A 15,798-nucleotide genomic window follows, 5' to 3' on the forward strand; every position below is an offset into this window, starting at 1 on the left:
CTTTTCTCTTGCTGCTTTTAAGATTCTATCTTTGTGTTTAACCTCTGTAATTTTAATTATGATGTGTCTTGGTGTGGACCTCTTTGGGTTCATCTTGTTTGGGACTCTGTGATTTCTGGGCTTGCATATCTATTTATAATACTTTGCCAGGTTAAGGAAGTTTTCCGTCATTATTTCTTCAAATAGGTTTTCAATTCCTTGCTCTTTGTCTTCTCCTTCTGGTACCCCTTGATGATGATATGAATGTTGATATGCTTGATGTTGTCCCAGACGCCCCTGAAACTGTCCTCATTTTTTTGGATTATTTTTTTCTTTTTTCTGTTTTGATTGGGTGTTTTCTGCTACCTTACCTTCTAAATCACTGATTCGAACCTCTGCTTCTAATCTGTTGATTTCCTCTAATGTATTCTTCATTTCTGTTATTGTATTCTTAATTTCTGACTGGTTCTTTTTTTATGTTTTCTATCTCCATTTTAATGTTTCCTATCTCTTTGTTGAAGTTCTTCCTGAGATCTTATGCTTCCTTAAAACCAGTGTTTTGAATTCTGCATCTGGTAGATTGCTCGTCTCCATTTTGTTTAGTTCTTTTTCTGCAGCTTTGTTTTGATCTTTCATTTAGGATATGTTTTCTTTGTCTCCTCATTTTGGCTGCCTCCCTGTGTTTGTTTCTATGTATTAGGTAGAGCTGCTATGTCTCCCAGGCTTTGTAGAGAGGCCTTATATAATAGGTATCCTGTGGGGTCCAGTGGCACAGTCTCCCTGGTCACCTGAGCTGGGTGCTCCAAGTGTGTCCCTTGTGTGGGTTGTGTGTGCCCTCCTGTTGTAGTTGAGCCTTGGTTGCTGTTTACGTGTTGGTGGGAGGGATTGACACTTAGGCGGATTGCTTGTGAGGACTGGCCAAGACTACAGTGGAGGAACTGTTGTACAGAAGCTGACCTTACAAAGCAGGGTTCACTTTAACTCTGGTGCTTTCTCAGTCTGCCCTTTGGGTATGTCTTTTGTGGAGGTGGTTAGGTGGTGCTCTAGAGTGGTCTGAAGCTGGCCACCGGGTGTGTTGGTTCTGGGGCCTCTTTGGAGGTGCTTAGGTGCAGGCCAAGGTCAGCTGCTGCCTGGGCCCTGCCAAGATATCCCTCCCCATTTTAACTGCCATGCATGAGTGAGTGTGGGACCAAGCCATTCTGCATCTCCGCCCACTGCTCAAACAGTGGACTGACACAGACCCATTCTTTCTGGGGAAAAAGGCCTGTTTGCTTGATCTTGAGCTTCAGCATGAAGAGCGGGCTCAAGTTTGACACGGGCCTAGAGGCCTAGGACATACTCTCAGGGAGCACAGGGCAGTGCTCCATATCTTTGCTCTCCCCGTCAGTCTTGCTCTAGCTCACTGTATCTCTTTAAGCCATTTTCTAATTATGTATTTATTCTTCACATTACTTCAGACACTGACTCGATCAATTTTGAGGATCAGTTTGGAAATCCTTTCTTGAAATTTTTGGAATCTTTTCTGATTTGTGCCTCAAGTCCAGGAAAGTTAACCATCCTTTTGAATTCATTTAGGCATAAGTAGTGTTGCTAAAGGCTATAGAAATGCTAATTTAAAGAAACTATACCCATTTAATTTATTGTGGCATTTTAACACATGCAATGCACTGCCTCTGTGGAAGATGGCAGCTTTTGCTCTTCTGCTTGCCACACTCACTGGGGTAAAGGTCATTTTTTTAGGGATCTTTGTTGAGATGTCATGTTAAGGTAACCAAAAGGGACTACCTCTGTGGCTTAATTTAATACTGTACTTCTAGAATGTGAAAATTACAGATGGTATTCTGGGTTACCTCTGAAATAACTTATTCTGGAACAAGACCTAAAGTAATTTTCAGTATAAACTTTGTTTTTTTTCATTATCCAAGTTCAAAATTAAGTCTTGATAGTAATTATGAGAGAATGAAGTATGACCTTGGCTAGATTAAAATAGTGGTTTTGCTTTTCAAAGCCAAAGCTATTTCCTTTGGGCAAATGAGCCTGCTTTTTGAGTTCTTTAACATATTGGTACTATGTGGTAAATTTTGACCTTTATGTTCTAAATAATGCTCTTGTAATTTGAGTGAATAAATATAGTTTTCTAAAGTGATTCACTCAAGAGCAGAGACTGAATAATTTCGGAATTGGGCGAATCTAGTCCTTTACTATTCAGTGACCTTTGCTATACCCACACAGGCAGTACTGCCATTACCTGGGAGCTTAGTGAAAAAGCAATCTCAGGCCCCACCCTACATGTACTAAATTAGTATCTGTATTTTAACAAGATCCCCCAGGTGACTGTATGTGTATTAAAATTTTAGAGCTGTTATTATACTGATTTGAGGAGTGTATATCATTATTAATTAATGAAATGCCAGGCTTATGTTAAAGTTTCTTCAAAGATGTCTTTCTTTAACATCCTGAAAACCAACTTGGCTATGTAGGGCTTCCTCTGTGGGCTGTCCAAATTAGTAGAAACTCCCACATCACTTATTTTCCTCCTTGTCTCTACAGGAGAGTAAAAAAATCTTTAGCTTTTTTTGCAGGTGCATGGATATGCTAGAGATAATAATTTGTTCATTCCTCGGAGGTGATTAATACTGGAATAAACTAAATACTGGCTAAACTAAAACAGAATGGCAGATTTTCTGAGACTGCAAGGGAGCTATTGGGATGATAGGTACTTCCCACTGTTCCACAGTCCATAAACATTCTATGGACAGATTCTCCAAATACTCCTTTGTGCAAAATGACGATTGCTGTTGACTTACTCCTCCTTGCTTCTTCTCCCACTGTCCACAAAAAATTTAATTTTAAAAGCACTATATATTAGTGTTAAAAATTCAAACAGTACAGAAGTGTCTATAGAGGAAATTCGTTAATTTGTCATTCTGTTCCTGCTCTAACCACATTCCCGAGAAGTAGCCACCATTCATAGCTTGGCTGGTAGCCTCCCAGGCTTTCGTATGCATGTTTTCGTATATACATACACTCAAATTCTTTTTAACTAGCATTATACTGCAGTGCTGTTTTGTAAATTGTTTTTTGTTTCACTTACTGTGTCACAAATTGGTTTAATGCCAGTATGTAAATTGTTACCATGATGATAAAAATTTGTTATAAAAATAAGAGCTATCCATTAAGAAACTACTCTCTACCTAGGGTTTGGGGTGGAAATAATGGCTGGAAGAACTTGCTATAACCAAAGTTTTGTTTATTCAGTTCTGATTTTCCTCCGAACTGGGATGGTCAACATTGAGATTGGAAGTCACTTCCTAGAAAGTGCAAAGATAACATTGCTGAGGGCTCTAGGTCCATGCTGGTTTTAAAGGAATGGATTGTAAGTGCCTAAAGGAGTGGATTGTGATGAATGACAAGGATGCAGCTGGAGAATACCTCAAATGATAAAACTCTTTTCCTGTTCACCAGATACAAATGAACCATTGGTAGTAATAGCTCAGCCCTCATCTGAAATGCCACTTTTGACCTCAACTAATGAATTTTATCCTAAAATGATGATACCAATTGATGACAAGGAGGAGGCAAAGACTTCATCTAAGTGTTACATACAGGTCACTGGTATGACTTGTGCTTCCTGTGTAGCAAACATTGAACGGAATTTAAGACGAGAAGAAGGTGAGACTCTTAAAGCCTGTTGTTTTAGGTTCTAGTTTGAGGACCCTGTCCTTTTTGTCCTCCTGTGTGCTTTGTTACCACATTTATGATCCTTACCAAGGCCTCATAAAGACTGTCAGTGATGTGCAGGACAACATTGATTTTCTGACAGCCAGTTTTTGTTAGTATTTTGTTCCCTTAGATTTATTTGGTAGTCGGGAAAATCATGACATATTTTTTCTATGTTTTTCAATGCAAAAATGCGTCATGACTTTCCCGACAACCCAATAGTTCCTATCGTGTTTGCCTCATGGTCACATTTTATTTATTCATTTATTTATTTATTTATTTATTGAAAATATTTTTTTCATTGGGGAATTGGGGGAGGGGAACAGACAAGTTGCTGTCCTTTTTGTTCTTCAGTCTAGTTGTGGAGGACGTCGCTTCACTGGCCCATGTTGGTATTGTCATTGCGCTCTTCCCGGATAAGGCAGATCGGTCGCCAACCTCTGGACGGCCGCTCACAGCGGCTGCCGGCCACTCACGTTGGCTGTCAGCCACAGGCGGTAGCTTATGGCAGCCCATTGCAACAGGAGCTGCAGCCTACGCCATCGCCGGCGACTCATGGCAGCCCAGCTCCAGGTCGAGCTGCTGCTCACCATCTTAGCTGTAGAGGGCAGTGTCACTGGCCCTCATATGTGGGATCCGAACCGGGGCCCTGCTGCCCAGAGCTGGCGTCCCAAGCCAGCTCTTAACCAATGCTTCACTTGGCCGGCCCAGTCACATTTTAATATCAATTGAATTTGTAGGAAAATAGCAGAAGGAAATACATAAGATTACTATTCTTTATGGACCTTGGCTGCAATGGATTTTAAGAAACATACATTTCCTGATAAAGTTATGTGAAAAACAAACAATTAAAATCCTTAAGTTTCAGTATTACTATACCCAGGCAAAGCATGAAACCAAAAACAAGTTTATTTAGAATTGTATTGTTTGCTTCCAACAGTTTGATCACTGATCTTTAGTTGTAGTAAAAAATTTCATAAGTTACTTAATTTTGTGTACAAGTTTTAATTTCAGGTTATAAAATCCTAGATACTCTACAACATTTTTTTTATTCAGTCACACTCAGATGTTTTAGCTTATAAATTTGCAGTCATGTTACTAGACTTCACAGTATGACAGTAGATTTGTTAACCATAGAGATATGTAATTATGTTTAATAGGACTGAAATAATAAGTTTGGTACTTAGGCAGCCCTAGCCCCAGGTGTTTTTTTGTTTTTATTTTTGTTTGGCTTTCATCACACTGATATTTGTAAATTAACTTTATTGGGGTGACACTGGTTAATAAAATTATATAGGTTTCAAGTGTGCAGTTCTATAATACGTCATCAGTATATTGCATTGTGTGTTCACATGCTGTTAGTTACAAGGGCCAAATATGTAAGATTAATATAAGATTATCCCCACTATTAGGGAAACAACTCAAAGTATATGTAGTAATAATGCAGGCCTGTGGCCAGTAGAATTGCTGTATATATAAAGGTGGAAACATTATTATAACAAAATGCATGTTACACAGAGCCATCTGCAGTTCAATATTATCTTGTCTATATTCTGTCCCAGCTAGGCCACTGCATTCACTTATTTTTTAACTAAATAACACTGGTCTCCCCCCAGTTTAGACTGCATTCTATTTCTTAAAATGAATAGAAAGAGTTCTAATTATAGTTTGAAGTAAGAATTTAAAAAATTATCCATAATTTATATACATATGAGGTGTCATCAAAAGATACGGAGAATGTTTAAATAAAAAATTATTACAGTAAAAGGCACATTGCCATTAATCCCCCTCAAAATACTCCCTTTCGGGCTGGCCGAGTGGCTCAGTTGGTTAAGACCTTGCTCAAGAGTGTGAGCTCTGAGCAACAGGGTCGCCAGTTTGATTCCTACATGGGCCAGTGAGCTGCGCTGGAGGTGAGCTACCGCTGAGCTGCCAACAGATGGCAGGATGGCTCAGCTGGTGAGAGCACGTGCTCCTAACAACAAGATTGCCTGTTTGAGATGGTGGGCTATGCCCACCCACAACTAAAGACTGAACTTGACACGTTGAGCTAAGCTGATGCCCAGGTGGCTCAGGGGATAGAGCATGCACTCTTAACAAGGCTGCCAGTTCGACTCCCACATGGGATGGTGGCTACACCCACGCGCAACTAATTGAACATGGCACCTTGAGCTGAGCGGTGTAACTGGACTTGGAGCTGAGCTTGCTGCGCCCTCCACAACTAAGTTTGAAGGACAACAACTTGGCTGTTCCCCTTCCCCAATTCCCCAACACTGTACCCTTCCCCCAATTCCCCAATAAAATCTTAAAAGAAAAATACTCCCTCTCACTTCTAACACATTTATCCCACCATTCTTGCCACTTTCTGAAGCAGTTCTGGAAGTCCTCTTTTGTGAGTGTCTTAGTTGTGCTGTTGTGTCTGCCTTGATGTCCTGAATAATTTTTACTTTGGGGCATAGCCAGAACTTGCATGGTGCCAGATCCTGTGAATAAGGTGGATGAGGACACACCATAATGTTTTTATTTCACAGAAATTGCCATACCAGAAGTGATGTGTGACACGGAGTATTATGATGATGGAGGATGAATTATGGCACACTTTAAAACACATCTTCTCTCCTAACTCTCATCCGACTGACTGCACTGAAGAAGTTGAAACTTGTCACGCACTGTTACTAAGGTTCGATGTGCCGCTTCCTGTATTGAAGATCTCTGCCTTTCCATTGGATGGCACTTGGTAGCAGCATTCATATTTTTTTATTATGATGGAAAGGCTCCATGTCACACATCACTTCTGGTATGGCAATTTCTGTCAAATAAAAACATTACAGTGTGTCCTCATCCACCTTATTCACTGGAACTGACACCACGTGACTTCTGGCTCTTCCCCAAAGTCAAAATGACCACGAAAGGTAAAGGTTTTGAATTGATTAAGACATTGAGGCAGCCACAACAGTGCAGCTAAAGACACTCACAAAAGAGGACGTCCAGAACTGCCTCAGAAAGTGGCAAGAACGAAGGGATAAGTGTGTTCGAAGAGAGGGGCAGTATTTTGAGGGGAATTCATGGCAGTGTGTCTTTTACTGTAATATATATTTTTTAATTTAAGCATTCACCATATTTGTTGATCACACCTCGTATGAATCCTGTTTTTGAAACTTGAAAAATCAGTGTTTTCCTTCTATTTCTGTTTGACTATTGATTACATTCAACTGAAGCAAAATGAGTTTTTTCCTACTTTATCTATAACGTGTCTCATATTACTGACACTTTTCTCTAAACCAATCCTCTGAATTGTTTGGTACCCACAAAGCCCAGAGAAGCACTTTATGTAGAAAACTAGATTACATTAGATTCTTTGTTGTCTTATTAAAAAGTATTAGTAAATTAATATTTGATTTTTTTTCATTTTATCAAACCCCAGAGCTGACATAAGGATTATTGATCCCTATTCCCTGTCAGGTAGCTACCAAATGCCACAGATTCCTAGAATGAGCTACCAGTTCTGCTGTGTGGAATTAATTTTCTTCCTGGCAAGGACAGCAATAGCTGGCTAGAGAAGTAGGTTGGTTGTTAACAAAAGGCTTGCCCTAGAGAACAGCATGACTACTATAAAATGAACTCCTTTGTTCTGTTAACAAGTTCTGTGGCAATTTTTTATTCTAGGAATAAGAGCATTGTAGATCAGTGTGTGCCTGACAGTAAAACTTGAGAATTTTAATAAATTACTATTATTTGATAATATTGTAATGAGTATGTTGGTACATTCTTGGATTATTTGCTACAACTGCATTGATTTCCTAAGTGCATGAGTTTCTTTCTCTAGGACTCTGTCGTATTAGTTTCTAAAAATGTTTTATATTTACATGATATGGCTTCAGCTGATTGCAATTTATGGGTCTTAGTTGGATCCCAATTCAAACAAACTTAAATTAATAAAAAGTTATAGAGCAATTGCAGAAATGTGAATATTGTCTGGATATTTGATGATATTGAAGAATTATTTTAGGTATGATAATGGTATTATTTTTTTAAAGACAAGTGTCATTATCTTTTAGATATACATATTTAAATATTTACATAATGAAATGATATGGTACCTGGGATTTGCTTCAAAATAATTAAGGTAGAGGGCAGGGAGTCAGTGGGCAGGAATATTGATGAAACGAGTTTGACCAGGTATTATTGATAATTGTTTAAGCTGGGTGATCTAGTACATCAAGTTTATTATGTTCTTCTCATTTATATATATATATATATATATATATANTATATATATATATATATACATATAATTGAAAATTTCCATAATAAAATGTTTAAAAACCTAAGGCCCCATTTTCAAATAGTTTTATTTGGTTTGTGTTCAAGACTATAGAAAAGTTAAGTAATAAATTTCTCTAGATTCACTTTATTCCTTTCACAGTTAAATGAAAAAAATAGTAAAACTGTTATAACATCACTCTTTTTATAAGGAGTGTTATCTTAATTGTCTTTCTTATTAATGCTCCTAGGAATATATTCTGTACTTGTGGCTCTGATGGCTGGCAAGGCAGAAGTAAGATATAATCCTGCTGTTGTACAACCCCCGATAATAGCCGAGTTCATCCGAGAGCTTGGATTTGGAACCACTGTGATAGAAAATGCCGATGAAGGGGATGGTGTTTTGGAACTTGTTGTAAGTAAGAATTTTTGTGTAATTAATAAAATTTCCAGGAAAAACTTAATGAGGATTCAGAAAAGAGTTCCAAGAATAATTAAAGGTTGAGAAAATAAGATGTAAAGGGAAAGTTAAGGAAACTGGAAAATGGAAAGATAAGATAATGACTTAATGGTGGCCTTCAAGCATGGAATGTAAAAGATAATCATCGTATCTCTATTAAGAATAAAAAAAGCAAAATTAGGTGTGACTGAATAAATGAAAAATCAACTTTTAAAAATATAATACGATTCCTGCCTAGTAGCATGTAAAAGAATAAATTCCAGATGCATTAAAGACTTAAGTTTTATAAATGAAGTCATAAAACCAGGTGAAAAGCATATTGGTTTATACTTGATCTTAGCAGGAAGGCCAAGAAGTGATGCAGCATATTGATTTCAAATGATCATTTTCTCCAACCCAGCAAATTAAATTTTATTTGTATAATTTAAACAATTAAGATGAAAAATTTAGCCCAGTTGAAAGCTTCAGAACTCTATTCTAACATGGCCCCAAACAACTCTCCAAACAAGACCACAGGAATCATAGATGAAGCCACACCAAATTCACAGAAGACCAGTTGAAAATCCTCATGAAAGCATTCAATCAAAAACCTTACCCAGGTTATGCTACCAAACAAAATCTTGCTTTGGAAATCGACACTGAAGTGTCTAGAATCCAGATTTGGTTTCAGAATCGAAGAGCTAGACACCGAGTTCAGAAAAGAGCAGAACCTGAGAAGGACTTAGAAGCAAGCCGAGACCAAGATCACTCTGAAGAGAAGATTCATGTTAGAGAAGATAGATGGTGTTGTACCAGCTACACTTCCTCCCAGTTATACACCCTCATCACAGCATTTACAAACAATCCTTATCCTGGGATTGATTCCATAGAGCAACTTTCTAAGAAAATTGGGGTTCCAGAGTCAAGAGTCCAAATTTGGTTTCAAAATCGAAGATCTAGATTCCATGTCCAGAAAAAAAGAGAACTTTATGAGCTCTTAGCACAGAAACCAGACCAGGAACAAAATCTCTGAGATGAGGGAATTCAAGGTACAGAAATTACACCAAATGGCACCAATCTCACTAGCAACTGTCTTATTTCTCTGAAGCCAGAACAGAATGGACCAAGAGATAAATTCAGTGTATTTGATGTCATCAGCCTGGGCTCCAAACCTCTCTCATCCTGGGAACATACCCTTCTAAACATACCTTTAGCTTCTTGAGAAGCTGAGCCTTCTGGCTCATGGTAAACAGAACATCAGGAGGCAGACAGATACAAGGCACCACACAGCCCTACCGACGGAGCCTGGCTCCACAGTTCAGCAGGTGTCAAAGAAAATGAAAAAGGTTTTTTATTTGGTGGGGGAAGGGGAACAGTGTGTTTTTCCAGGACCCATCAGCTCCAAGTCAAGTAGTTGTTTCATTCTAGTTGTGGAGGGCGCAACTCAGTGGCCCATGTGGGGATCGAACCAGCAACCTTGGTGTTACGAGCACTGCACTCTAACCAGCTGAGCTAACCGGCTGCCCCAAATGAAAATGAACTTATTCATATCATTTTTTAAAATATGAAAAACTTAACCCTGTAACAAAATATATTCCAGCTCAAACAAAAATTTAAATATGAAAAATGAAACGATGAAATTACTAGAAGAAATATTTGGAGTTGTAAAAAATATAAAAATTTCAGACATCAGAAAAGTTAAAAAAATTATACAGTGTATACCCTTATGCACACCACCTAGATTCTACAATTAACATTTTACTGTATTTGTTTTATACATAAGTTTATCAGTCCATTGTGGAAATAATTTTAGACTCACAAATAAGTTGCAAAAACAGTACAGAAAATTTCCATGTAGCCTCTACCCAGGTTTCCCCAGTGATTAACACCTAATTTATTATTGAAAAAAATAATATTAGAGTAGGAAGGGCCTTTCTAAATATCATATAAAACCCATAAATGAAAAGATTGATAAATTCAGGTACATAAAATTTCTTCTTGGGAAAAAAGCACCATAAACAAAGTCAAAAGGCAAGTAAAATAATTGTAATTTATATCACAGATGAAAGTTAATTTTCTAATATATGAAGAACTGTTATAAATCAATAATAGCCAGCAACCCAAAAGAAAGATGTTAAAGCATATGAACTGACAGTTCATAGAAAAACTAAAACAGTACCACTTTAAACATGAAAAGATGTTCAACCTCACTTTGTAATAAGAGTAAAGCAAATTTTAAACTGCACTAAAATGCCCTTTTTCACGTATTAGATTGGCAAAGATAAAGAATTTTGTTAACATTGTGTTTGTGATCTCTTATATATTGCTCTTGCAGTGTCAATTGATACAAGCTCTCAACAGGGGAATTTGGCAATATCTATCAAAAGTAAAATTGTGCATAGCCTTTGCCTCAGAAGTTCCACTTGTAGGAGCTTATCCAACAGGCATATTTGCATATGTATGAAATTACATGTTCGAAGATGTTCATTATATTATTGTTTATAATACCAAAATATAGGAAAAAAGCCTAAATGTCAGTTATTGAAGACTTGGTGAATTATGTTGCATTCATACTGTGGGATACTAAGCAGCTATTAAAAAGAATGGCTAGATTCTTATTTTTTAAAGACTTTAAAAATGTAATAGCTTTATTGAAATATAATTCACATATCATAAAACTACCTCTTTTGAAGTGTACAATTCAATGGTTTTTAGTATATCCTTAGAGTTGTGCAACTATTACCACTAGTTAATTGCAAAACATTTTTAGCACCCCCAAAATAAACCCCATACCTATTAGCAGTCACTCTGCATTCTTGATATTAATCATTTGAGTCTTCCTACTTTTTTCCCTTGGTCAGTCTAGACAAAAATTTGTCAATTTTTTTTCTCTATTTGTAAATTATTTTTATTATTTATTGTTTTATTAGTTCCAAGTGTACAAAACAATGTAATAGGTTAGACATTTACACCCCTCACAAAGTGATAACCCCCTCCCCCAATCTACTACCGCTCTGATATCCTTTATAGCTATTACAATTCAATTTATTATATTCCCTATGCTGTACTCCATATCTTGTGGCTATATCTATCTATCTATCGATTGATCAATTGATAGATATTTATATATAGAGAGAGATATATGTATTTAATTATAGTTGGCATTCAATATTATTCAGCTTCAGGTGTACAACGCAGTGGTCAGACATCTACAGAAAGTTTGTCAATTTTGTTGAACTTTTGGTTTTGCTGATTTTCTCTGTCCTCCCTTTTATTACTTTTCACACTGATCTTTATTTCCTTCATTCTACTTGCTTTAGGTTTAGTTTGTTCTTCTTTTTCTATTGTCTTAATGTGGAGGGTTGGGTTGCTTATTTGAGATCTGTATTACTTTTTAATATTGGCATTTACAACTAGAAATTTCCTTCTAGGTACTGCTTTCATTTCAGTTGTTCTACTTTTCAATTCCAGACTTTCCATTGGGCCTTTTTAATTATATCTGTCTCTTATTGATATCCTTTATTGGTGAAATATTCTCATGCTTTCTTTTAATTTTTTAGACATGTTTTCTTTTAATATTTAAAATAGTTGACATACCATCTTTGTCTAGTAAGTCTAGTGTCTGGGCTTCCTCAGAGACGGTTTCTATTGATTGCTTTTTTGCTGCGTCTGGACCATACTTGTTGCATTGCATGGTCTCACAGTTTTTTGTTGTTGTTGAAAATATAATGTGACAACTATGGTATTACCCCTCTCCTCAGGGTTTGCTGTTGTTGCTGTTTGTCATTGTTATTGTTTGTTTAGTGATTTTTCTGAACTAATACCATAAAGTCTGTATTCTTTGTTGTATGTGGCCACTGAAGGCTCTGTTTCATTAGCTCAGTGGTCACCTAATGCTTGGACAGATTTTCTTAATACCTGAAACCAATAAGTCTCCCGGTCTTTGCTGAGGAACTCTGTGTGAATGTTGGAGCATGCCTTCAATACTCAGCAGTTCACAATTTTGCCTTAGCCTTCACTTCCTGCTTCTACAGAGCCTAAAGGTCAGCCTGAGGTGAGAGGTTAGATGGTCTCTTCTGAGAATTCACACAAACTTGGACATGTGCACAACCCTATATATGTGCATGGCCTTCTAGATTCCTAGGAATATGTTGGAGCTTTTATGGACAGTTCACTTACCAGCTTTTTCTTTTAGGCTTTTTGTTTGTTTGTTTGTTTGTTTGTTTGTTTGTTTTAGCTGAGCCATCCTGCCACCTGTTGGCAGCTCTGCGGCAGCTCAGCTTGGGCAGGACTCAAACCGCTGTTGCTTAGAGCTCAAACCCTTGAGCGAGCTCTTAACCAACTGAGCCACTCGGCCGGCCCTTAGGCTTTTTGATTAGCCTATTGTTTGCTCCAACTGTTATCTATTGGCCCAGGCAGCCATAGGTTAAATAATTGCCTCTAATTGACAAATTCTCCCAGGGAGAAAAAGCTTTTTGCACTCATTGAGCTCCAGTCAGGGCAAACACAGACATCTTTGCAAGTGGAATATTTCAGGTCAAATAATAACAGTTCTCTGAGAATGAGGCTTTGAAGGAGCTGCAACCCTTTTCTGCCCTGTCTGGTGGCTTCCCTGATGCTGTTTCTGTGAGTGTGGGCTGCTGGTCATCCATGGCTACCACAGAGCTCAAGGGGAGGGGATGGAAATAAGGCAAGTTATGATGCCATGTAGCTTACTGTTTTTATTGGGATTCAACTGATTTTCTTGAATAAACGCTTCCTGGATTGCTATAAGCTTTTTGTTTAAGCTCCAAATTTCTGAAAAAAGTTGGTCCTGAAATTTTTTTTGCCAGTTTTCTCATTGCTTTCATGGAGGAGAGAATTCTCACAGATTCTTCCTCTACCATTACTGATATCCCTACAGTAGATATTCTTGAATAAATGTTTCATAATTTTTTGTATACTCTTTGGTCACTTCCCCAAGTCTTTCAGTGGTTGATATTGACATTTTGCCCAGTTTTCGCATTGCTTTTTGGGGAAAGAATTTGCCGAGCTCCTCATACAGTCATTTCAGAAGTCTTGCGCCCCTCCACTTTAGAAGTGAATACCCAAACGAGCTATAACCTCACTCACCACATAGGGCACAATACATTGTTAAACAAAGGTAGAACACTTTTATCACTCACTAACCTTTACTAAAAGTAATACTTAAGTCTATATACTTTAGCAGGATGAAAACAATCTCGAGGGAAGCAAGGCATTGAACACAAGAAATAATGATTTGTCAAATCCTCTATCAATGAGTAGTGACAGCAAGAGGGAGACTTTTAATCAGATCCTCTTCTGTTTATCCTGTTGCAGTTGAACCATCTTTGTTCAATGTGATGTGAAAGCAGCATTCTAGTGGTCATATCCAAAGCATATTAATAGTACAAATAACATCTTGTGTGTTAATCCCGTGTTACAAGTGTTGTTTTAGTTTAAAGTAATGACTCATGTTTAATGGAGGAAAAAGTATATTTCTGAATAACAAAGCCTTTGTCTTTAACAGGTGAGAGGAATGACGTGTGCCTCCTGTGTACATAAAATAGAGTCTACCCTCACAAAACACAGAGGGATCTTCTACTGTTCTGTGGCCCTGGCAACCAACAAAGCACATATTAAATATGATCCAGAAATTATTGGCCCCAGAGATATTATCCATATAATTGAAGTAAGTGCCAAGACTTTGCATTGCTGCATTCTTGCCTATTCAGTTAGCTCCCCTTTGACTTGCTTGTGGTTTATATCAGACACAATGAAAAAAATCTGACCCCTTTGGTTACTCTAGACAGCATCTGTCTCAAAATTTAATGTAAATTTGTCTGCCCTTTTATGGGGGTATTTGTCAGGAAGTTAGGCAAAGACATACAAGTATTGCATTATTAATCAGGACCAGACTTAAAGTAAAACCATTGTATTTAGAAAATGGAAGTAAAATACAATTTGTTATGAGTAAGATTTATGTTAATCCCTAAGAAAGTGAAGCATCCTATTAGATGCTTTATTGTTCGTTAGGTCAAAGCAAGTAATTTACATTAAAGTAAGAAATCTAAAGACTAAACTCCTTTGTGATAAATTCATCCTGTGTTCTTTAGTAAATCTGAAGTGGTAGTATATGTGGAAGTGCCTTAAAAGTTTCAATGTGGTATAGCATTGGTGTCCTGTGATGTGAAGCATATTAATAGTTCAGATAAGATCCTATTAGTATAGATAATAATACCACTAACATCTTTGTGAAGCTAGAATTATGGAGTATCTACTATGTATCAGTAACCAACATTGCAATGCTTCAACTCTTAATTTGATGCTTACAACAGTGAGGTTATCTTCAGTTTGGAGGCGAGGAAACTCAGGTTAAGAGAAGTTAATTGACCAAAGTCAAACAGCTAGTAAGGATAGCTGGAATTTGAGCCTACTCTTTCAGACTCCAAAGCTCAGGCCTGCTGTTTTCACTGTACTACACTGCTAACAGATGTTAGATGGCAGCATTTTCCTTAGCAATTGAAAATATAGTGTGTTACTGTCTATGGTTATGTGAGTCTTACTTAGGGTGTGGTTTTCTTTTAAAAATTTGTTTCATTGAGGAAAATTTTTGCTTGTGTTATTTTTTTCTTAATTTCTCCTTCTGAGGGTTTGTTATTAGTGTATACAAGCACAACAAATTTCTGTATTCTAATTTTGTATCCTGCAACTTTACTGAATTCCTTTCTTAGTTCTAATAGTTCTTGGTGGAATCTTTAGGTATTTCTACATACAAGGTTAAACAATTAAGTTCGTGAAATCATCCTAGAAAAAGTGCTACATACCTCATTGCTGAATATCACTACGGTCACCTTCGAAGTACTCCCCTTGGGAAGCTATGCACCGATGCCAGTGCCTAGTCCACCCTTCAAAGCAATTTTGGAATTCTTTTTCTGGAATAGCCATCAGAGCTGTCATCATATTACCCTTGATGAATGTCATCAAAATGTCTTCCTTTCAATATTTCCTTTATCTTTGGGTAAAGAAAGAAGTCATTGGGGGCCAGATCAGATGAGTAGGGAGGGTGTTCCAATACAGTGATTTGTTTACTGGCTAAAAATTCCCTCATAGACAGTGCCGTGTGAGCTGGTGCATTGTTGTGATGCAAGAGCCATGAATGGTTGGCAAAAAGTTCAGGTCGTCTAACTATTTTACACAGCCTTTTCAGCACAACCATATGTAAACTTGGTTCAACTGTTTGTTCAGTTGGTACAAATTCATAATGAATAATCCCTCTGATATCAAAAAAAGGTTAGCAACATTGTTGCAACAAGTTGGTGAACTTAATTTTCCAACCTCATATAGTATCATATCATTTGCAAATAGTGACAGTTTTACTTGTTCCTTTCCAATTT

At 37.3% G+C, this 15,798-nt stretch overlaps 2 protein-coding genes across 4 annotated transcripts in view; both read left to right on the plus strand.

Annotated features, from left to right (window-relative positions):
- Nucleotides 1-15,798, plus strand: part of ATP7A (ATPase copper transporting alpha) — a 137,243-nt gene that overhangs the window by 91,273 nt on the left and 30,172 nt on the right. For all 3 annotated transcript variants that reach the window (XM_019648195.1, XM_019648198.1, XM_019648197.1), the window contains 3 exons: nt 3,445-3,651; nt 8,214-8,377; nt 13,932-14,093. In XM_019648195.1, the coding sequence (XP_019503740.1) occupies nt 3,445-3,651; nt 8,214-8,377; nt 13,932-14,093 (533 nt within the window). The remainder of the gene's footprint in view (nt 1-3,444; nt 3,652-8,213; nt 8,378-13,931; nt 14,094-15,798) is intronic.
- Nucleotides 8,991-9,434, plus strand: LOC109385692 (double homeobox protein A-like). Its single transcript, XM_019648199.1, has one exon. The coding sequence runs from the start codon at nt 8,991-8,993 to the stop codon at nt 9,432-9,434; it is 444 nt and encodes a 147-aa protein (XP_019503744.1).

This window comes from Hipposideros armiger, unplaced genomic scaffold, assembly GCF_001890085.2.
Source record: "Hipposideros armiger isolate ML-2016 unplaced genomic scaffold, ASM189008v1 scaffold_121, whole genome shotgun sequence".
Taxonomy (NCBI): domain Eukaryota; kingdom Metazoa; phylum Chordata; class Mammalia; order Chiroptera; family Hipposideridae; genus Hipposideros; species Hipposideros armiger.